Source organism: Haliotis rufescens, unplaced genomic scaffold (genome assembly GCF_023055435.1).
Source record: "Haliotis rufescens isolate VD_foot unplaced genomic scaffold, xgHalRufe1.0.p SCAF_11, whole genome shotgun sequence".
In the NCBI taxonomy this organism is placed as follows: domain Eukaryota; kingdom Metazoa; phylum Mollusca; class Gastropoda; order Lepetellida; family Haliotidae; genus Haliotis; species Haliotis rufescens.
The window spans coordinates 28739254-28762934 of NW_025963791.1; the positions used below are offsets into that span (position 1 = coordinate 28739254).

General features: G+C 35.9%; 1 protein-coding gene across 4 annotated transcripts in view; it reads right to left on the reverse strand.

Moving 5' to 3' along the window:
- Window positions 1-23681, reverse strand: part of LOC124132604 (ras-GEF domain-containing family member 1B-like) — a 151543-nt gene that overhangs the window by 52899 nt on the left and 74963 nt on the right. Inside the window, exon 1 of one of the 4 annotated variants that reach the window (XM_046496603.2) lies at window positions 14558-16666. The exons of the other annotated variants lie outside the window; for them this stretch is intronic. Within the exon in view, the coding sequence (XP_046352559.1) occupies window positions 14558-14632 (75 nt within the window). The 5' untranslated portion in view covers window positions 14633-16666. Of the gene's footprint in view, window positions 1-14557; window positions 16667-23681 lie in introns of those variants that run through there. 4 annotated transcript variants of the gene reach the window in all.

Below are 23681 nucleotides of genomic sequence, written 5' to 3' on the forward strand. Positions count from 1 at the left end.
ATATAACGTCTGTTTGAAACCAAATAAGACTTTACTTGAAACACAATCTTCTTTGTCAAAATATTAAACAATTGAAATATAATATTATGACAAATGTATCATGTCAGTGTTTTGTTAGAGAAGATTAGAATTAACACTAAAATGACAAATATAAAACACTTTACTGTGAGAATGTTTTCAAGCTGGTTACAAAGCTAAAAAATGAATAAAAATATTATTACTGTTATCTTAATAAATGAGTTTGACATGTGCCAATACAAAAGTTTATTCCATCGCATCATGAGATGTGTTTTAAGAAATAAAAGTGCCAAAACCCTTTCCATATTTTTAAGAAACCTCAAAAGCAGAGAGTCGATTGTACAATTCCAGCCATATTATGATTATGCCCAAAGAAAACACTTTTGAATCAACCCCATTAAATATCCACAACAAGATGTTCCAACATTGCATTCAACCTGTAAGTGACTTAGTGTAGACTACCTATTAAGAACAATCAAGAGCTCGAGGCTGTCAATGTCAAAGACAATGAGAAATAGACAAGCACCTGTCAACAGCATTAAGGCCTCCATTTAATCTGAAGACCACTCAATAGCCTGTAATGTACAACACCACCGAGCTGTCAGTCAACCCCTAGAGCAACGTCTGCTTGCTACTTAACTGTTTATATCTTGTTTACTGTTAGGACAATATGATGTGTTAGTATTTTGATGGTCATATTGACACTGACACTTTTTGTGAGATTGTAGTATCATTTGAGTATTATCAAGATTAAGATATTATAGGATTATGTGATTTGATGTGATGAGTGGTCGCATTGTCTATTACTTGACCTAGACCTTGACCTTGACCTTGACCTTAGTGTTTACACTCTGAAGGGATGGTGTTCAGAATGTGAATTTCTTTACCCAATGTAAACAAAGTAGAATTTAAAATATGTATGCATCATGAATTAATAACTATTCAGATATTCAGTTGTAAAATTTGAAGAGGAAATGGCTAAGTTCAAATTTTCAATAGTGATTCATAAATACATACTCATGATATAGTCAGAATCATCAATGCACTCTGAATTTAGCAGATATTTCTTATCATTAGGGACAGAGTTTTGTTGCTTTTATTTGTATTCATATGCGTTATACTAAATATAACATAACTCTTCTTCCCAAGGCAAGGGAGTTAACTGACTATGAAAGTCCAGTTTTCACCCTTGTCGTACTTGGCTGGAATTTTGTAGTTTTTTTGGATGGACTAATGAGTCTATGCATAGTCCAATGAAAATCTCATAACAAACTAGATATCTGGTTTGTAAACAACATGGATTTCAATGTGCAGATTTTGATCGATTTCTGGATTTGCAAAGCATGTGTAACGTGAAATGGGTGTCAGCAGATATTTTCCAAATCTTTTCATGTTTTTAATCATGGTGCTCAAATGATTTGATGAACTTCGAGAGGTAAGACCTGTTTTATTACAATATAGATCTTGATTATCGATTAGGTTGTCTAGACTGGGTGCCGTCATTTTGTTTGAAGCAAATGCAAATGATATGAGAGGTGGAATCTGATTGGTCAATAGGAGGGACATAGAAGGGAGACAACTCGTAATATCCAGTGTTGGCAAACTGGACTTTTATAGTCAGATAATGCCCTTGCCTCAGGAAGTTGAACATAACGTTACAAACCATTGTCCTTCTAGACTTATTGTTATCAAAGAAGCATTTTGTTTTCGAAGATCTTCTGTAAATTGATTTCTTGCAAGTTTACATTACCTACAAAATACTTTGAATGACTGTTCATCTCGAACTCATCACAGATGGAAACATGATTGAGTTTGCATAACATGACAAAATGCCATGAAGACTTTCTTTGAAACATCAATAAATCAATAAAAACCATGAGGAAAAAATGATAACAATAAGGCAATAAATCAACTTTTTACAGCAAATCAATTACGACATGCAACTTTAATACACAGCTACTCAACATTACAGCACTTTATTTCCCAAATCATCAGAGGAATCAAAGTCTATTTCCTTTGAAGTACACAGAACAACTCCAAGGTTTCTCATTACTGTTTAGTTAACCTACATCACTGCCCAAGTACAGAGACTCCCCAGCAACACAATCTACTCACCACCAGATCTATAATCACTATCTACCTACTTCAGTCAACAATTTAGACATATTTCTGAGAGAAACAGACTGTTTCATGAATGGGCATGCTTTGAAAGGGAAGGGTATTTGATGCTTATCATTGCCCTGTTTGTCCATGTCGGTATTGCTGGAATCAGTTCTATGTCTTATTTTGAATTAAATATCGTTTCATATGATGGCATGATATCCAACTATGGATCATGATTTCTGATTATCTTTTTGATGATAATGATGATGATAATCATATGGACTTAATGTCTTTCCATGCTGCTAAATCTTTTCTCTGTGTATTCAATAAATCACAGACTACCAAAATGGCATCGTGAAGTTGTAATGTTAGACTAACGCTTAGTCTCTGAAAGTATATAATATTCTGATGGACAATTTAATGTGTATGTTGGGGGATCTTAAACATGAACGGATAGTAGACCTAACTCCCAGCCTTGACCTCAGTGCACTGACCATTTGGCCTCGATGTTGTGTTTTCATCATTCATTTTCCCAGCAGGAAGTAAAAAAATACCATGCAATGACCCTTCCACATTACCTGGACAGTGTGGTACAGCATGATATTGATAAGCTGAGTGTAATGGACACTGCCCCTGATGGGCGAGGTAATGATGGAGAAATACACAAGGCCAATACAGCCCCCATGCTGTTGCAGCAGATACATGGAATGGTCTCCAGGGAATATATGGCTCACTTCAAAGTAAACAAGCTTGTTGTTCTGGCTACAATAACAAGCTTTGTATAGAAACATTAATCTAAACACTTTGGCGGAGATATGTGAGGTATGTTTAATTTATACAGAACATTGCTATTTTTGGACTCTTGGGCTGTGATCGAAAGAAGAGAGATATGAAATAGATTTATCCATTGTCAGTTTACAAAAAAAAGACAATCATATTCATTGTTTGTATGTCGGTCTCCTTCATTGGTACTTGGAATTGTCCCTAGTATCAGCAATGAATAATTCTAATCTAGGCACTGTTTCTTAGAGCCATGTCCACAAGACCGTGTTAAAATTCACTGTAGTTCTTTTACATTACCGGTATTTGGTTTTATGCTATCAAGTAATTAAAAGCGACATAATACTTTCCATATTCATAACAAATCTCTGCTTAATGCAGAAGCGATTGTACATTTCCAACAATATCATGTGGTTATGAATCACTATGAAATAATGAAGATACCAGGTGTTTATGAAAAGGTGGGCCTATCCTGCCCCACCAGTGTCACCTATCACAAACACATGCAAAGGCAAGTCAATTTTCTCTCTCCTGAAAACCCCCCTTAGCACATATGATACAAGTCCCTGTCTCTGATGTCTCAAATTGGAAATGTCCTCCACATGTCTACCATGAAATGTTTTGAAAGCTTTAACACAGCCTTGAATGTTGTAACCTTGATCTAACAACTTTTACTTCCAAAAGAAATATAATACTAAGATACATAACATTCAGAATGATGTATATGGATCCCTTAACGACACATTTGTGTACTCGTCTTACACAACCCATGATGACCCCACTCATACATAAACAATAAAAAAACAACATGAATAAATAACACAACTCAAGTGGGTTTTTTCTGTCAAGTTTGACAAGAAAAAATAGTTAGTTATAATATAGTACCTCCAATCAGAAGCCCAACTCATGCATAAATGAACATGTAAACGCTGAAATGTACAAGCAATCAACGTCCACGACTGTACAACTCTATTTCCTAAGGTCCCCCATGATCTCATCATGCTAAAGACCTTGACCAAAACATGAAGCCAATTGCTCAGTGGAAGTCAAGCATGCCTCCTGAATGAGCATTTTTCGGAGATGTATGATAAATATATATAGGAACCAACAAATTGCTAACAACTTCCCCCTACTTCTGTCGACATTCCAACAAGATCTCATCAAGCTTAAGAAAGACCTTGACCAAACTTGAAGCTAATAACTCATTATCTGGAAGCAAGCATTTCTCATACAGAACAGTCCACTTCTCTGAGAAGTGTGGGAGTATTTAGAGCGGTTAATGAGATATATGTGCTATCAACAATTATACTCAAAAGCCTTTATAAGTTAATGCCTTCACAACAAGTTTTTCTTTCCAACATTCGCCTTGATTAAAACAGCTCCACCATCTATATGCATCTAGTTATAACTGGCTTAATTTTTATGTGTAGACCAATATGTATATGTCATGTCCTTCCACCCTGCCATTCACCTGATGAAAAACCAAGAAGCAGCCCTTAAATATTGCGTATGTACAATAAAGTAGTCGTTATCTATAATATGTATTGTCATTGCTCCTTTTGTTTGTTTGTTTGTTGTTTAACGCCACACTCAGCAACATCCCAGCTACATGACGGCGGTCTGTAAATAATCGAGTTTTGACCAGACAATCCAGTGATTGACATCATGAGCATTGATCCACACAATTGGGATACAATGACATGCAACAACAAGTCAGCAAGCCTGACCACCCGATCCGGTTAGTCGCCTCTTATGACAAGCATAGTCGCCTTTTATGGCAAGCTGGGTTGCTGAAGACTATTCTAACCCGGATCTTCACATGTCGTCATCGCTCCTAACAGGTTAGATATACATTAGGTCAGCCCAGTTTATTCTTGTTTTATATATCTGCCTGTCACGTTTTAGCAATCTTGTCTTCTTTTATCAGTTGTAGACATTAACAAACACTGATGCAAATTTAGACTAACATTTAGTCTCTGAAATCTTATATTACACAATATCCTTCTTGACTCTAAAAATAAAAAAAAATTCCCTAAGCTGATGTGGAATAGAGCTAGCTTAAGCTGGCTAGACTTGCTTTTGTATGCATTTCTAGATTATTTTTTTTCATAAAATAAATATATTCCACGGTCATGGTGCAGGACTAGTGCAAATTGTGTGAGTGGTGGATGCTCCGGTAGGACAGGACTTGCTTGCCTTTTTTGCAAACACCTGATGTCAACACTGATTTTCAGCGATCCTTTCATACAATTTTCAGCACTATTTTGCCTTCTTAGCCCAGTTAAGTTAGTTTCAGCTGTAATTGTCTGGCGTTGATGTTTTATATTGATTAAAACCTTTACAATATATGAACAAAAACAAGCTGAAATGTACATGCTATTAACAAAAACAAGTTGAAATGTACATGCTATTAACAAAAACAAGTTGAAATGTACATGTTATTAACAAAAACAAGTTGAAATGTACATGCTATTAGCAACAAATTTAAATTTCATTTCAGTCATCAGTAGAAGCTATCTCCTGTCAAAGCCATGACAATATGTGAACTTTCCCTGACTGCTTGAATACAAACAACCCAGGTTATAAATGTCATTTCCTAGATGTGCTTAACACATATACAGACCGGCTGAAATGGACATGGCATCAACAACCTACTTCTGATTGACGTCTCAGCTGACCTCATGCCAAACAAAGTGGTTTATCAAAGAGTAAACTACCGGTACTCCCCAATGGTTGAAGAAGACCACCGTCCAATACACAGAAGTAATGGCTCAGACATATATGACAAGATTTATGATTTCAAAGACAGCCTCCGGAACAATGCCAGTATGTCTGAGAGTCTGGTTTTATGCAGCGCCAGGAAATGCTATAGCTCAGAAAAGCTAGGGGTACACACCAGTGACTCATTGCAAACTTGGTGTGATTGTGGAATGGTAATACTGATGAGTGTGTTGACATTTACAGTTGGTTTTTACCATGGATCCATGGTAGTTGTATTGATGTCAAGTATTGGCCTATTGCCACTGATGTGTTTTGAGAAAAGCCATGGTGGCAGTGTTGTCTTTCCAGTAGAGCCTTCAGTGTAAATGGTCTTTTTTATTATTGTGATTTGAATTTATAACCAGAAAGGTATCAGGTTTGTATTGACTAGTGTTAGTCATCAAACAGTGAAGAACTTGTGCAGCTAGTAGAGTTTTGAGACAAAGAATTTCATCATCTGTTATAAGGGGCGGTCGGGTAGCCTAGTGGTTAAAGCGTTCGCTCATCACGCCGAAGACCCGGGTTCGATTCCCGACATGGGTACAATGGGTGAAGCTCATTTCTGGTGTCCCCCGCCGTGATATTGCTGTAATATTGCTAAAAGCAGCGTAAAACCATAGTCACTCACTCATCTGTTATTCACATTTACTCCCTCAAGAGATCAGTTGTTTAGCTCATTCTTTGAACTGTCAATCAGGTCAGGTCAATTTGATTACTTGATTCAGAGAATTTTATCCCCCAAATACTCAAAGGCAGGAGGGAAGAACAATATGAAAATACAACCCAGTGTCTAAATGTATTACCACACAGTAGCTGTTACTGTATTTTGTGTGTATCATACATATATAAAACGCAGAGTTCATTTTTGGGGGAAAGCAATGCTGCTATTTCACTCATGTGACATCTTTGCTGGAGCTAAGACAGATCAGATATATAAAGTAACTACTGTACATGTTTTGACAACAGGTTGATATTTCTTGTTTGGGATATAATTTAGAATGGCTAAAATATGTAATTAAATTTGTCTGGTCTCATGAGTGATGCTAATTTCATTAAGGTGCATGTTATAACTAGTGTTAAGGTATATGTTGTAACTAATGTTAAGGTATATGTTATAACAAGTGTTAAGTGCATGTTATAACTAGTGTTACGTTATACATTATAACGAGTATTAAGGAAGTATATGTCATTACTATTATTCAAGTACATGCTATAACTAGTGTTAAGTTATACATTATAACTAGTATTAAGGTAGTATATATCATTACTATTATTCAAGTATATGCTATAACTAGTGTTAAAGTACATTGTATATGTAAACTGTTTTTGTTTTCAAAGTCATTTTATTTTCTTTCACTTAATAAATTAACACAGAACTAAAGTAAATAAACTGTCTACCAATTCACAGCAAAATGACTATCTTGTACTTCATTCTGACCCAAGATATATATCTTGCATTTTTCCAACCAAACTGAGAATATTGCCTACAATGCTCCAACCAAACTGAGAATATTGCCTACAATGCTCAAACCAAACTGAGAATATTGTCTCAATACTGTTTGATTTATACATGTTTGTTTCACTTGTTTCCTAAAAGAATTGAAATAAAGACATTTTCTCACAATTCATTAAATGGTGGCATCTGTGACTAATTTCCGTTCATATCCAATGAACTTGTCTCCCAGTCAAATGAATATTGGAAAACTGTCACTTCAGATTATTCAGACTGCAATAAACAATCACCACAGTGAAAAAGACACTTCGACATGTATATCTACCAAACCAGTGTCCATCAGATTTGAAGTATTACTGCATCTATTGATTCTCTGATGAAACTGACAATCCAAAAAATAAATGTGTCCGTTTTGGTAAGATCAACAGGGTAAAATATAGATTTCATTGGGAAGACATATCACAATAGATGATTTCATTTCAGATCTGCCAAGGAAACCGACAACTTAAAAAGGAAATGTACGTGAAATGTACAAGATAAACAGAGCTAGCTGATGATGAAACTGACTGCTTATCTTATACTATTAAAATAAGAAATGAAACTGTCTTGCGAACACATCAGGTCTAGGAAATCGATTGTTTGTAATATATCATGGTGTGATCCTGCAGTGGTAAGAGACAGGGGCACACCTTTTAGCTGCATTAGCTGGCCAGATTTGTTATTTCCTAGACTTGTTTTTGCTCTCTCTGTCAGACAGTATGTGGTCAATATTGTTGATCTTATTCTCCACAGAGAGTGGGATGATCACTCTTGTAACATTCGTGAGTGATGAGAGTGAACTTCGACCTACTTGTTTCATCTTTTTTGTTGGAACTACTGATTATTATCTTTATCAAAATATCAAATGTTATGAAATGCACTGCATATAGATTGTTAGTTTTGTTTGTTTGTTGTTTAACGCCGCACTCAGCAATGTTCCAGCTATATGACGTGGTCTGTAAATAATCAAATCTGGACCAGACAATCCTGTGATTGACATCATGAGCATCGATCCACACAATTGGGAAACGATGAATGCATCAACCAAGTCAGTGAGCCTGACCACCCGATCCCGTTAGTTTCCTCTTACGACAAGCACAGTTGCTTTTTACAGCAAGCATGGGTTGCTGAAGACCTATTCTACCCCGGATCTTCACAGTCGTACTGCATATAGAAAACATACATATAAAATAACATCCAGCTATATAGGCCTATGAGACACTAAAAATACAATATATAATATAATTTGGTTTTTTTATTTAATGCCTCACTCAGCAAAATTCTAGCTATTTGATGGCACTCTTTTAATAATTGTGTCTGGACTAGACAATCCATTGAATGACATTATGAGCATCGATGCTCGGAGTTAGAATATGTTGACATGTGATCAATCAAGTCATTGAGCCTGATAACCCAATCCATTTGGTTGTCTCTCTCAACAAGTATAGGTTGCTGGGATCTATAGTCTTACCCAGACCAGAATCCCCACAGAATTTCAGCTTCTTAAAGTTTGGACAAAACAAATTCTATCACGAAGAGAGAATGAGGTATTGCAACCCCTAACCCCTCCCTGGTCTATGTTAGGGGGAAGGCTGCCACTATGTGAAATGGATGATCTTCTGGTATTTCCATGACTCAACAATGGGATAAAACAGGCATCAGATCCTTTTTTAATACAAGAGATGTACGTAGTTGCATCCCCATAATCTGACTTATAAACTTGCACCTCCATAATCCAACATTCATAAATCAACATATCTATAATCTGACTCTCTTCATACCCATGCATCTCTACAATCTGACACTCTCTATAAACCAGAATCTATATAATCTGACTTATTTAAACCAAAATGTTTAAAATCACAATAAAACCTAGCACTTACATTTCTCAATAGCATATTAAATCAATGTTGTACCACTGTAACTAAAACACATTTTATTCACACAAAACCTTATTTCAAAAGGATTTTTAACAATTCATTGATATTGTAAGAAATATTTTTTCAACTCTGTCTCTGTCGACTGCTGGATTCTCAATTATCCCTGATCCTAGTAACTTACAAACAAGCTAAAAGAAATTTAACATATTTTTAAAATGGATTTTTTCCGTAAAATTAAATTGGACAAAACTAAATAACTCCAAACTGAAACAAACAAGTAGCCTCAAGTAAGAACATTATGTTCAACAGCAAAAACTGGTGTCGAGTTACAATGAGTATTAAGCCCCCACAACATACACAAACAGGATATATTCAAGTAATGACGAAATTGACGATATGAGAAGTGCTTGGAACTAGGATGCATAAAATCAATGGATTCTCTATGACGCAGTTAGAGAAGAAACTGCTGACTACATTGATTTTCTATCACTAGAGCGGAACACGCCAATAACTCATACCAAAGACACAATCAGATTAAGAAAGAGTTAGCATATGGCTGGCTTTATATAACTTTAGAGAAACTATCTGGACATGAACAAGGTGTTGTCAACAGCACGTGACAGGGTGACAACTGACAAGATTGATTGCTACTGACAACATGCATCACACTGAGATATAAATTAGATTTTTGTGAATAAAATATCAAAGTAAAGACAAACTCTTTTTTAAAATTTTTTTTGCCAATATGCTACACACTGAGACTTAAAATAAGATTTTAGTCAATAAAATATGTAACTGAACACAAACAGTATTATTTCAAATTTGTCAATTGGGAAGATATTTTCATGTTTATATTCAATTGATCTGAAGTTATTTTACCAAATTTACAAAACTAGTCAATTAGAAATCGAGGTTTGGCAGTATCATATCATCAGGAATATTTTTCACAAACAAGCTACGATTGACATTCTCTAGTTCCTAAGAGACAGATCCAGACATGAAGATAGCTCTGTGTTGTTGATGAACATGTCTCACACCTCCACAACAACCCATCAATACTCCATACACATATCATCCCCAACAGGACGAGAAATATCCCGCCAAATTCTACCACATGTCGACAACCATGTACAAACAAAAACATGTTTATTTCATCATATACAATATTGATCTGAGATATTTACCACCATCAACAAGAATGCTGATAACAATTACACCAACTGTTTATTTACCAAAGAAGTCCCCAGACATAAGTGGAAAGAGATGATCATTTGGGAGAGATTCTAACTCGTGTACAGCTCTCTTGAGGTAACTCGGTACCGTTTACCTACATACCGACTTAGAATATACCTTGCCAGTTCCGGATCTCTTATACACAACTGAAGGCATTTCACATATGTAACATGTTGATACATTAAAGTGATGGCCACCTCATGTTCTCATCGTCACTGCACCTAGTGGTCTACCACGAACGTGTCGAAAGACCTACGAATACCTCGCATGCTCTTTAGGGCTTAGCTGCACCTTTGCACAAGGAAACACATGCAGCTTACAAATGAGTGTAATAAACCTAAGCTGTAAGTGACCTTTTTTAATTTGCAGCTTCATTCTGCTGCAAACATCTAAATGATGTTCCTTATTCTTTATTGTTTGTTAAGTAAAGAAAAAATGAAAAATAATGTTTTTGATTGAAAATATGTTTTCTTCACATCGTTTTGTTTATATTACTAATAATGATAGTTATATTCATGCAATATTAACCTCTAATCAGCCTTGACATCTTTATATTGATATTTTAACTTCTATTTAGACATACTGACCAAGAATAAGAATAAATGAAATTGGTCTTGACTAAATTTTTTTTAACTTAGTTGTTAAATATCAAATAGGTTTAAAAAAGTAAAATAAAAATTGGATTATTTCATGAATTTTTTTATATTAAGGCCTTTATTCCCTGTATGCCGGCTAAGATGTAATCCGTAGGTTAAGACATTTCACACTGCTGTTGGCGTGTCATTTCCTTCAGTCGATATGAGTAATGAGTAGAATATGCTATATACATCTAGTATTTGTTGAACAATGGATTCCTTGAAATCAAAATGTACGAGTGAAACAAAGCTTGTAGCCCACGCTGCTATATTTATCAATCTGTTGTATTATGTTGGTATAACGTTCTGCGTAGTATGGCCTTTCTCTCAGAACTGTGTTCTGGGCAAATAAACAGGTGTTCCGAGATAAATATGTTCTGTATCATAATGGCATGTATTGCTATCACATGTAGGATATTGTCCAGGGGTTTGACAGCATCGGCTCCTTAAATGCAGCAACTACAGAAGATATAGCCACATACTAACACTACTTTCAGCTGTAAAACCTGGACATTTTGGAAAAAGTCTCAGTTTTAACCTTTCCTACTTACATTTTGTCAAAATATCTAATATACATATAAACAAAAAGTTCATTCTCAACTTCCTGTGGAGTATGCAAGTATTGGAGCCTCATTATTTCCCAAGTTGATGGATAAATATGAATTAAAATTACATTCTCAGCTCCATGGGGAGTATATAAATACTGGGGCATTATTATTTCCCAAGTTGATGGATATATATAAAATCAAATTACATTCACAGCTCCATGGGGAGTATATAAGTACTGGGGCATCATTATTACTCCAGTGGATAGATAATATAAAATCACATTACATTCTCAGCTCCATGGGGAGTATATAAGGGTTGGTAAGGGTATGTGTGAAAATTGATTATCATAGCAATAGGACAGATGTTTGAAAAACAAGAGGATATGATTTTCAACTGTTAAATAGCTGTGATAAGACAGGCGAATGAATTGATTGAATAAGCAAAAACATAAATTGAAATCTTGCTTTTTTTGTATTGACTCATGAGCTTCGAAATTTTGATGTTGCATTAAGTCAGAGAAACTGTGAACAATGTATTGTCTTCCCATGCTTGATGGTGGTTATCCTTCAAATGACCTTCAGAAATTTGATATATAAACGTGTCAGAAGACTAAACCTACATCACATGGTTATCTGAAACTTCAGTTAATTGTAGAATTACTATACTCCTATTATATAGAATATAAACCTGAATATTGAACAAAAACAGGATAAGAGAAAATTTCATCCTAATGGTTAATTTTACAGAGACTACATTCGCCAAACTATAATTTTCTGATAGGATTTAGCATCAAGGTTCATCCTCATTCCTGAATAAGGTGAGCTAAAAACTAGTGTTGAATTAAACGTCAGTCTAGTGTGAAATACCCATCCTGATATATCCTATGTGATACAGTGTCCATATATACAGCATTAACAAGAACAGCTGATACAGGAAGATCTATTCATGCCTAACCTCTGTCTGACAATAATATTGCCTGCATCCATTCTCATCTCAAAAGGAAATGGATGTTATCTAGCTGATTCAGTACCAGCACTTCATTCTAAACCACTGATAGGGTGAGCTAAACTCTAGTTGAATATTGCCTCCATCCATTCTCATCTCAAAAGGAAATGGATGTTATCTAGCTGATTCAGTACCATCACTTCATTCTGTAGCACTGATAAGGTGAGCTAAATTCTAGTTGAAGAATATTGCCTCCATCTATTCTCATCTCAAAAGGAAATGGATGTTATCTAGCTGATTCAGTACCATCATCTCTTTCTAAACCACTGATAGGGTGAGCTAAATTCTAGTTGAAGAATATTGCCTGCATCCATTCTCATCTCAAAAGGAAATGGATGTTATGTAGCTGATTCAGTACCATCATCTCTTTCTAAACCACTGATAGGGTGAGCTAAACTCTAGTTGAAGAATATTGCCTACATCCATTCTCATCTCAAAAGGAAATGGATGTAGTTATCACCTACAATAAATTATTATTGCCTGTTTCCTCCAAATATTGACCAGCACTGTCTGACCAGGTCAATTCCCACCCATTACACTAACATAGCTCCTGGGGTCATCGATAGCTTGTTCATAACTCTGTAATTGGGTATAAATTTCAGTCATTTTCTGATAAGAGTTAAGGGTTTGGAGTCTTAATGACGTTATCAGCCCATAAACACCTACGCTTATTTCACATGGTGTTTACACTTTCTCGTAGGGTATTGGGTAGAACATGTGAAATTGATTATCAATATTGACACATTAACCCCTTGAGGTATTTCATGGCTTATTTGTTGTCAATTAAGGCTGCTGGTATAATTGGGTATTTCGTTATACAGTACAACCTTTGATCAATGTAACACGCTGATGTAACGTTTCATCACGAGACAAAACGGTTTATATTCTGTTTATACTCTTGTCATGTGCTAACAACTCAATTAATGAAGTTGACAGATATTTACAAATACAATATTTGTAGGATGAAATATTAATTTCATATCTTTGACATGGTTATAGCAACAAAACCAACTCAGTACGGTACTGTAGATTTTGAGTATCAAATACATGATGGATAAATCAATAAAAACGATAAAACAATAAAAAATTATGTGTTAAAGTAAAAAATGATGCGTCATAATGAACCAAACAATGATTTCTGTTGATCTTTTTTTGTAAATGTGCAATCAACATGTATTCAAGTATCTCAGTCTAAACATTATCCTTAAGAGGCCACGGGTGACCCTGGGTGTTCCAAGGTGCTGCAATTCATTATGCAGAGTTGCTTCCCTTGGGCATGCCAGAAAACTATGATTGTGGTTTCAAATCCCGATTTGTCCCAATAGTGTTTCTAGGTTTGCCAGCACAATACCCCTACTTGTGGGTTTCACCAAAGTTGTCAACGTCTATGACCTGCATCACGTCAGGTTTTACTCTCACATTAAGCTAACACACCATGATATCACTGGAATACTGTCCAAAGCAGCATTAAAAATCCAACTCACTCACTAACAACCTTAATGTATGCAAGCACATATATATAGAACTGGACCACACAATGAAAGGCAGGGAGAAATTTGAAAAACGATGAACGATGAAACTTTTACAGATATTCATCTGCGGAGTGAGTTGGTGGGTGAGTATTGTTTTACGCCACTATTACAAATATCCCAGCAATATCACCGGGGATACCAGAAATGGGTACCTATGTGGGAACCGAACCCGGGGCACTAAACTACCCCACCACCCATCACTGATGAAGGGGCAAGGAGTATCTCTGAATTGTTGTTACAAATAAAGAAGTTGTTACACATATAAGTTTCATGTCTTTAAAGATAACATCTATCACCATTTTAAACTTAAATGAGAAATTTAAAACGGGTTATGCATCTGATATCACTTATTATATCTCAAACATTAAGAGGTGATGGGGTAGCCTAGTGGTTAAAGCGTTTGCTCGTCGCGCCAAAGACCCGGGTTCGATTCCCCACATGGGTACAATGTGTGAAGCCCATTTCTGGTGTCCCCTGCCGTCATATTGCTGGAATATTGCAAAAAGAGGCGTAAAACCATACTCACTCAAACATAAAACATTTTGATAAAACATCAGTTACGTTATTTACCTTTCTCAGCAATCGGTGGAGTTTCTCCAACTTAGGAAAGTGGATGCAGCTTGGATGGCGACCGAGGGATGACATTGTCCTCGGTGTAATGTCCACAAAACAACACAGAGGAATATAACAGAGCAGTAAATCTGTCGATAAGCAAGTTTACATCACTCCTGGGACAGACTTATTGCGTGCATTTCATAGTTCGTCTATTTCAGGCCACGTCAACCTGTCACAACACACTAAAACGATCCAGACTTGCTTAATAAACCTAGATAAACACTGGCTACCACTGATGGGAAGGTCAGATACACTTGGTTGGACTTCAGGTGTTAATGAAATACATCCAATTCATTAACCACTGTGGAGGTCTGTCCAACGGCACAGTGTTATGATTCCGAAAAACTGTAAACAAATTCCACAGTCACCTTTCAAATCCCCAAAAATGTGATTAATCAGTGTCAAAATTTCAAAAACAATTCCTGTCAGTGTAAAAGAATGTCACGGCCAGTATGTATGAATGTAGCACTGAATTGGCCACATGGATAGGATCTCATGAAGTATACACTTTTTATGTATATTTCAACAGCTGTCAAATGTCTATTTCAAATGACGTCAATAGCATGTAGATTTCTTGGATTATACACTAAGGTCCCAGATTGTTTACATTTCCTTCACCAGATTCATGTACATATCAGGTCACTTTCAAAAGCCTTGTGACAGCTGGCTTACAGATATGTACGCCACTCTTTGTGACGACAGGCAAAACACCCACAACAAGTGAAACAGACAGGTGTTGATTTCTCGTTATCTGTCCATACGGTTATGTCACACCTACAGATTATGATCCCATGTCAATCAGTTCACTTTGATGTCCTGGCTTCTCAGTTAGACGCTTCACAATATAGTCCTTGTACTTCCTTGCCGTGACGTCTGATTTGCATATGATGAAGATTAATCCGATATCACGCAAGTTTCAGAAATGCCACAATAATTGCTGGCCAGTAGCTTTTCCAAAATCGAGTATATGTCTATGGTCTTCAGACACAGATTGATTTCCACAGCAAAAGAATAATCCTCTTGCAATGCACGTCACCAGATGTCAACAGCTATGTATTACAAGATCATATATGCTGGCAAGCCATCAGGTCTGCTGTTTGATAACTACTCCATGCGTCATACAAGTTTCACTTAAAAAGATTTTATATGAAAAGTTCATTAAGTTTGCCAGACATCATGGCATGAAAATGAAAACTTATCCATACAGATGAATTAAACAGGCAAGTCATCAAAGAAGACATAAAAATACATATTATTTCTGCGAAAATAGTCAAAGACTATAATCAGTAGGAAGTAATTTCCCCATGACACAACACATGCTGGCACGTAAAAGAAGCGTCTCCTGACGTAGATCTTCTTATCAGCTTATGAGGTCTGCTTGATCATGGAATCAAGGTTTGTCAGTTATATCAACACTCAGCAGGACTTAATATGCACCAATGCAACTGCAAAAAATCTGCACTCGCTGACAACAGGATCTGTCATGCATTACAATGTTTATGAAGATCCTCAAACTCTTGAATGATGTAATCACCAAACCCTTTTTACGGCCATGAACTTCTCTGTAAAACTTTCCACGTCAGTCAGATCCTGCATATTAATTGAGCTGCAAACATTCACACCTGCAGCCAGGCAAACAATTCAAGTTGCGACCATCCACTTTGTGGCTTACACCACCACTTGATCTACCTGGTAAACACTGTTGGTTTCAGTAGCTGCAATACATACTCCAGGTGTATCATAATATGCAGGATTGCATCAGAGAACTCAAATCAAGCTGACATATTTCGATGTTCACCTGCCCAGGGGGTGATAGTACATCTAAGCTCGTCCCAACGAGAGGCGAAGATACCATTTGAATCCCAATAGCTGTTGATCCCTGGAGCTCCGTACAGGGTTGTACGACACTGATGTTGCACCTGAGTGTCCCCCCGTGAAGGCAACCACGCTTGACAGTGACTTCTGAACTTTACCCACAACTCAAGGCTCTGTCACCGCAGATATTTTTGAGCCGTCTCACTACCTCAGGACAAGATAATTATAGCTGGCTGGAGAGTCAGGTTTAAACCAGATCACAAGAGCTAATGGTTGTGTGTGTGTGTGTGCATATTCACTGTCCTCGCACTTTAAAACAGTGACGAATAGTTTTGATTCTCCGGCTCAAACTTGCACTTTCATTCAGGATATCCTGAGTTTTAATATGATGTGGGTAAAGTCACATACTCTGTGCATTACAGAACACGAACTGTTCAGCAAGGGAACTTTGTATCTAATTACGGTTAGTATTAAGTATTAAGTTTTAATCATGCAATGTGTCTCTCGATGAAATCCAAGCTGGATGAATACCGTTCAAAGTGTGTCTGAGTGCTAGAATTACAGCCTTGTCAACTCAGCTCCAAAAACTGCCTTTGATGTTTAATCATGATCTGCCTCTAGGAAGTGGTGCACTTTTCACAACCTCATCTGCGCATCAATTCAAATTCAAGTCTGTCAGCATCCCTTAAGATGCTAGCAGTCCGAAATGACCACATCAGCATCAAGAAACAAAAACATCACATCCAATCAAATTTCTTCACTTCGCTTGAAAGTAATCCCGAGCTTGGTGCCTTATCGCAACAGCCCAACAAATTTCAGTGGTGTATGAAGACCTCAAGCATGAATCAAAGCAGACATTAGCATGAGGGAACTCTGTATACGGTGAAAGGCTTTACCTGACAAAGCAGACTTGACAGAGAAAAGGGAGTATGATAGGAAAATCTGGACTGACCACTGACCCTCCACCCCTCATTGTGGACATTCACATTCCACTGGACACAATGTATGTCTTTCACTATGCAGGGACAGCATGAGTGCTGACCTGTCCAGCACCGGTCATCACAAACTCATATCTCAACCCTTAGCAGATTAAGGAATAAAGGTGCTATTTGAATGGTTGAGTAGACATTGTGTACTCCATGCACACAAAAACTCACTTTTTTCTCTCATATTCCCAAAGGTCACAGAAATGTCAGGTTTATAATTTAAACATTGATTACATTTGAAAAAAATGATAACGCAGTTTGACTTTACTCTTTAGAAAGGGAAATTGAGTTAATTATTTCCAGCAGTAAATTTAACAATCTTCTTGAACAGGCAGCATATTAGCATATTAGGTGTCTCAGCTTGCGTAATTGTTTAAAGGATTCTTTGATCTGGTGGTTATAAATCTGACAATATTCGAATCACGATTCAGCAGTTTCCGCACCGGTGCAGAGTTTTTCAGCCCGAGAGAGTCTCAAGACAGTATTTCCACAGTATTCCAATCATAAAAGAATTATTAGCTCACACATACAGCACTATTTTCAACTGTTTAATCACAGATCCAATTTGTCTTGAATAACTTCAAAGCAAACATTCCGGCAATGTTAATACCATACACAAACACAGAGACCTATAACTGTTGAGTAGACTCGGACAAAAGTCCACTTGTAACAATGGTTCATCAGACTTCTTAGCCAACAGACATATTTGTTGTTCTACATCACAAAGATGCCTATAACTGGTATTACTTCGCTTCGGCACAGTCATGACCCTTGTCCAGTCTGGAACAAATTACACTTTGCAATTCCCAGATAATTGACCATTTTTGGAACCAATAACGTCACAGCAGCGCCCAAATATGGAGCAAACTCTCCGAAGTTTTTCCAGTCGATAGTTTAGTGTGGCATTCCTTTACCATTCTTATCCAATTGATTCCTTGAGAGTGTCTTGTGGATGGTGTAATGGAACCAGTACACTTGATAATAAATCACCTTTATTGTCCCCGGCAAAAATAGATTTGTTGCACAATGGATCTGTTCTCGACAGAATGATTTCTTTCATTGGCCATGAATTGTTTATGGTGAGACAATCAATACTAGTTAGCCTCAAAGCAGTAAGAAAATACTTGTAACTGTTTAAATATACTGAATGATATTTTGAGCATGAAGGTAATGATCTGAGACTGAAATAGATACAGAATGGTTTGATAGAATGAATACTGACATGGAATTCATGAGTTTGCTGCACGTCAAGTTATTATATATTCTGGCTCCAACACATGTCTATGTCAAAACTTTTATGAATAAACAATTATAGCATATCTATAAAATTGATTTATTTCACATGTTTGAAAGAACGCTATCCTGATATAAGGAAATGAAATTTATTTCATTGCAGGATAAAAGTTTGAGTGGGAATATATTCTCTTGTGATGTCTTTGTTATTAACAGTCATAATATTTACTTGAATGTTTGATATAATTCACATAGCCATCATCGTTCATTAATATAATAGTAATATTAAAGACTTGACATGTTTGCGTGTACAACTGATTTGCCTAACTCTACACAGAGGTATCTCTGTTCTTACCAATTTGGGAGAGGTGGGGTAGGGTAGTCGTTAAAGCATTTGCTCATCACGCCCGGGTTTGATTCCCCACATAGATACAATGATTGAAGCCCATTTCTGGTGTTGCCTGCATATTATTGTGGGAATATTGCTAAATTGGTATAAAACCAAACTCACTCACACCCACCAATTCACAACATCTGGGTCATATAACAATTTGAAACCCTTCTCAAATAATCTGGTTCCTACTCTAATACAGTTTTACATATGAAGATATGGATTATTTCAATAACTTGTGACCTAAAGTTATTTTTAGCCAATACCCATGCCGAGAGTGCCTGATATCTGCATCACTGCAGGATAATAAATGATTCGTATTTCTGACCTAAACAATAATCAGATATGTTAAAAATACTTAAAATATCTAATGTTTATGACATGAGGCAATGAATTTATTCCTGATGGAAACCATTAAAAATGAAAATAAATGCTGAAAGCATTTACAAACCATGATAAGATCCTAATTAGCATACAGAAATGTGCAGTATATTGACCATCATATGGTTACATCTGTTCTTCACATTTCCCTCTTTCAGCCCTACTGATAATATGATACATTTTTCCATCTAATATTTAAACTCATTTCAAAACCGACATTTATTCCAAATCATATTCTTCAATATCCTTCTTTTAAAGCATATTCAAGACATAGTGCCATCAAACTAATGACTGAACCAGCGACGTTCCGTGGAACCGCCTGTACGTCTCTCCCACCTGCCTCCCACGCCTGTCAATAACAGGATATGTACATATGTCTGTAAAAACATGCCACTCACATAACAGGAAACTGACGATACTTTGTATTGACACTTCAATATTGCAATTAACATCAAGGTAAATATCCCCTAAAGGACCTGATGTTGGTAGTGGTATGTACCAAACTTGATTATATCCTGATCATTTATATAACAGGAATCAAATCTTATATCCTTATGATTTAGCGTATATAATGATCACCATTAAATCATTAAGGATATTCGGTTCATATCTATAACCTTACTACAGCTGTGTACTGATTTCATCAAACTTTCTACTTTACAAAGTGTTGTAAACTGTATGACCCCAAAATCATTGTACCATTTGGTGAATTATTGGTGTTTTTTTGCAAATTTGAAATTAAATTTTTACAAATCTTTCCCTAGGCATTGAATATGTTATCAGTGCATGAAAGTGCATTGAAAGAATAAAATTCATTCCTCATAAACAATAATTAATTCCAATTACAAAATTCAATTTTGAAACTTTAATCAAATTATTTTAAATTAATTGCATCCCAGACCGGAAACAGTCACTGGACCAGAATAATAAATGTTTTTTGGAGGAGTTCACTGAGACAAAATCATTTCCTCATGTCAACGCCAGTCCGAGCTTTCACCATGTTTCTGCTTTCCACAAAACCCTAATTTCAATCATGATTATAAGCCCTTTGTTCTAAATTGCTTCTTTTGATGTCTGCCTTGACGAAGCCCAAGGCTCCATCTTCGTTAATCTGTTACTCCATCAAATTTTGTCATAAACTCAGGTCCATAGCTGACTGTAATACCTCCCAAGCCTATGTGGACATCAAGTGGCTAATTGTAAAATCAATCCATTGCATGCAGTTTCTTTGTTCTGTCCCTCAACATGGAGGAAGCGTTTTAAGACAACAGTCTTGCTTCAAAATTCAGGAAATCATGCAAATTAGTTTAGCCTAGAGTTAAATTTCAGTTTGGATGTGCTGCCAGAATGGACAGTCTTTACAACAATTTGATCAACTACCTGTCTTCCTCAATTCGACTGGTTTGGATTCTACAAGATTCCAGCATGTTTATTAAATGTTTCAAAAAATATGATTGATGATTCAGTCTCTCATTTGATATTCTGTTTTTTCACCAAGTGCACTTTATCTTGTTTTTTGAAGTCAAGGTTCGAGAGTAATGTATTCTGGGCACTGGTCAAATTTGGAAATTGATTCATGGATTATGGAAACAAGCTTTTATTAGAAAATGAGACAAAACAGACTGGGGGAAGGATAAAGAATAAAGATGAACAGATGATAAAAAAACAACAGAATATTTTAATTATTACAACTTTTGTTCTGTTTTATATAAAAAACCTATTAAAAGCATGAAAGGACAGAGAGAACATACATGAAAGGAAACATCAAGAGATAACAAGTGTTTTGATTTAACTTAATTATGTGAATGAGTGAGTGAGTTTGATTTTACGCTGCTTTTAGCAATATTCCAGCAATATCACAGCAGGGGTCAACAACATCAACAAATGCAAATGGTGTAATGTTTATGAAAAAAATATCATGTGTTTTATGCTCTCAATTATATAACTCTCCTGTTTTATCAGAAGTATTAATAAAAGTATGTGTAAAAAGTTATATAAAAGTATTTGTACAGTCCCTATGAGAATGCATTTACTTCATGTAGCAATAAAACACAGAGTTGGTCAGTGTATCTGAATACCATAGCAAGCAATATTTGGACAGACTTGTCAAGAGAAACCTCCATTAGATGTGTCTGAACTTAGTTTAACTCACTTTTCATGAACAGGAGAGTCGCTCAGTACACAGTTAATGCAAACATGGATGTTATCTCTAATTCTTCAACTATAAAATATACTCTATTATCCACAGTGCCACGAACGACCATTGCTTTGAACAAATGTTCATTTTTATGTAAAAAATATATGTGTTATCTGATGTAAAATACTGCCAACATAAAAACATATCTTTATGATGGTTAACCCTAGCTATTATAACAAGTTAAGAAAAAAGATAATATGGTTAATTTGTCCTCACTCACCCGACCTCCATAAAGAAAAGCTACTCAAATATTTGTGTACTCATTTGCAGGATTTTATATAGTTTCATCCAATTAATGAATGCATGATTACATTTTTACATAAAGAAAAACATATCAGAATGACATAAAAAAAGCCCCCCCCTATACAGGCTGAACTGCAGGCTAAACGTTTAATGATTAGTTTCTGAAAATCTATAATTGATTGAAAAAACAACAACATTTAAATTGAAAAGGAGCCCCAGTGAGATGGGAGATTCAGTTCTGAACACGTGGACATTCTAGACTTGCTTATAAAATAATATGGTTCTGGGGCTGAGATTGACCAGATAGGCAAATCCACCTATATGAAGGATGCTATAAGACAATGCCTGTTGTCCTATGGTATGCAGTTCTATGAGTTTGTTTTAATACACTTGACCAGCCTCACAACAGAGTCCAATCTATTTCCTGGTCAATACCAGACCAAGTCATACAAATGCTCTGTACAGCCATAAATAAACAAGCTTTCTCCTAAACCTATCAGCACCACATCGACACCACTGTTCCATCAGACTCTACAAAGAGACTGTGTATCAAGTAGTCATTTATCACAACTCTACCAGGAGAATATCAACAAATATCACTAGGAACAAAGTCAGAATGGTTTATTGCATGAAATAAGTGTTTACCTAACAGCCAAATTGACGAACAATGTAATTTCTGATTGATATCATCTGTCGCTAAAAACAATGTACATAACTCAGTGTTTGGTGGGAGGCTTACTAATGCCCTGGTCTTAATGGTGTTAATTTCAGACCATATTGCATAGATGTGTAAACTGCTCACACATGACTATGTAAACATAACATAGCTGTCTATAGCCAATGACGTTAATTTCCTACACTTTGTAATGTTGGTCACGCTGTTTGTGACTTTAACATGAATATACAAATAAAAAACTAGTACAACAGCCATCAATAGTTAATGGTACTATTCATATTAACATCATGTATATTTCACTTTGATATTTGACGTCACGTAAATAGCCCATGCTAGACTTTGCACATTGACTGAATCTGTGGTACAATGCACAGAAATGAATTACGGTTAATGGACGTCAATTTCAATGAAGGCATCATACATTTCAGGATATTTGTTTCATTATTGTATATGTAACTCATGCATATTGCATGAATGTAAACAGGCAGGAAATCAATAACATTATGTATTGATTTTTTCTTATCTGAAGCTGATTGCATTAAGCAGGCAATCCAGTACACTTTGCGATGCCGCTCACAGAAAAGCACAATGTGATGGGAACGCTTTCAGTGACTTCATCTTATTTTCTAGCATTGCATAAAGGAACACCTAGAGATAAAAAGCCAAGCATCTCCTTGGCAGATTCCAATTTCTTTTCAGTGTTAATATAAGCTGAAAGCCCTGGCATCAGTCTTTCTTGCACACATCAAAAAGAAATGTCAACGAGTAAAAAAGTCAACCTTCTTGTGCCATGAACGCCTAGTGCTTATTTGAGTGTTAAAATTAAGTTAAAACTCTTACATTAAAATATAATTTCTCATAAGTGCCAGTTTCAGAAATTAAATTTTCTCTCCATATAAAAAATTGGTTCTGTAATCAAAGATGACATTTTGGTTTTAAATGTACAAATTAAAAAAACTAAATTTATTTAAAAACTTTAAAATTCAATAAGGGAGAATGAAATCAATATTATGGGAAAATTGTTAAATTGAATCCAACATTTCAATTATTGGGTAACTAATTGCCTTGGAAATATAGAGCTAAGCCATAATTAACCCATTGAACTTTTTCACACTGAAAGTTTGTCCTTTGCTCACGAATATCAGATATCTGTAAAT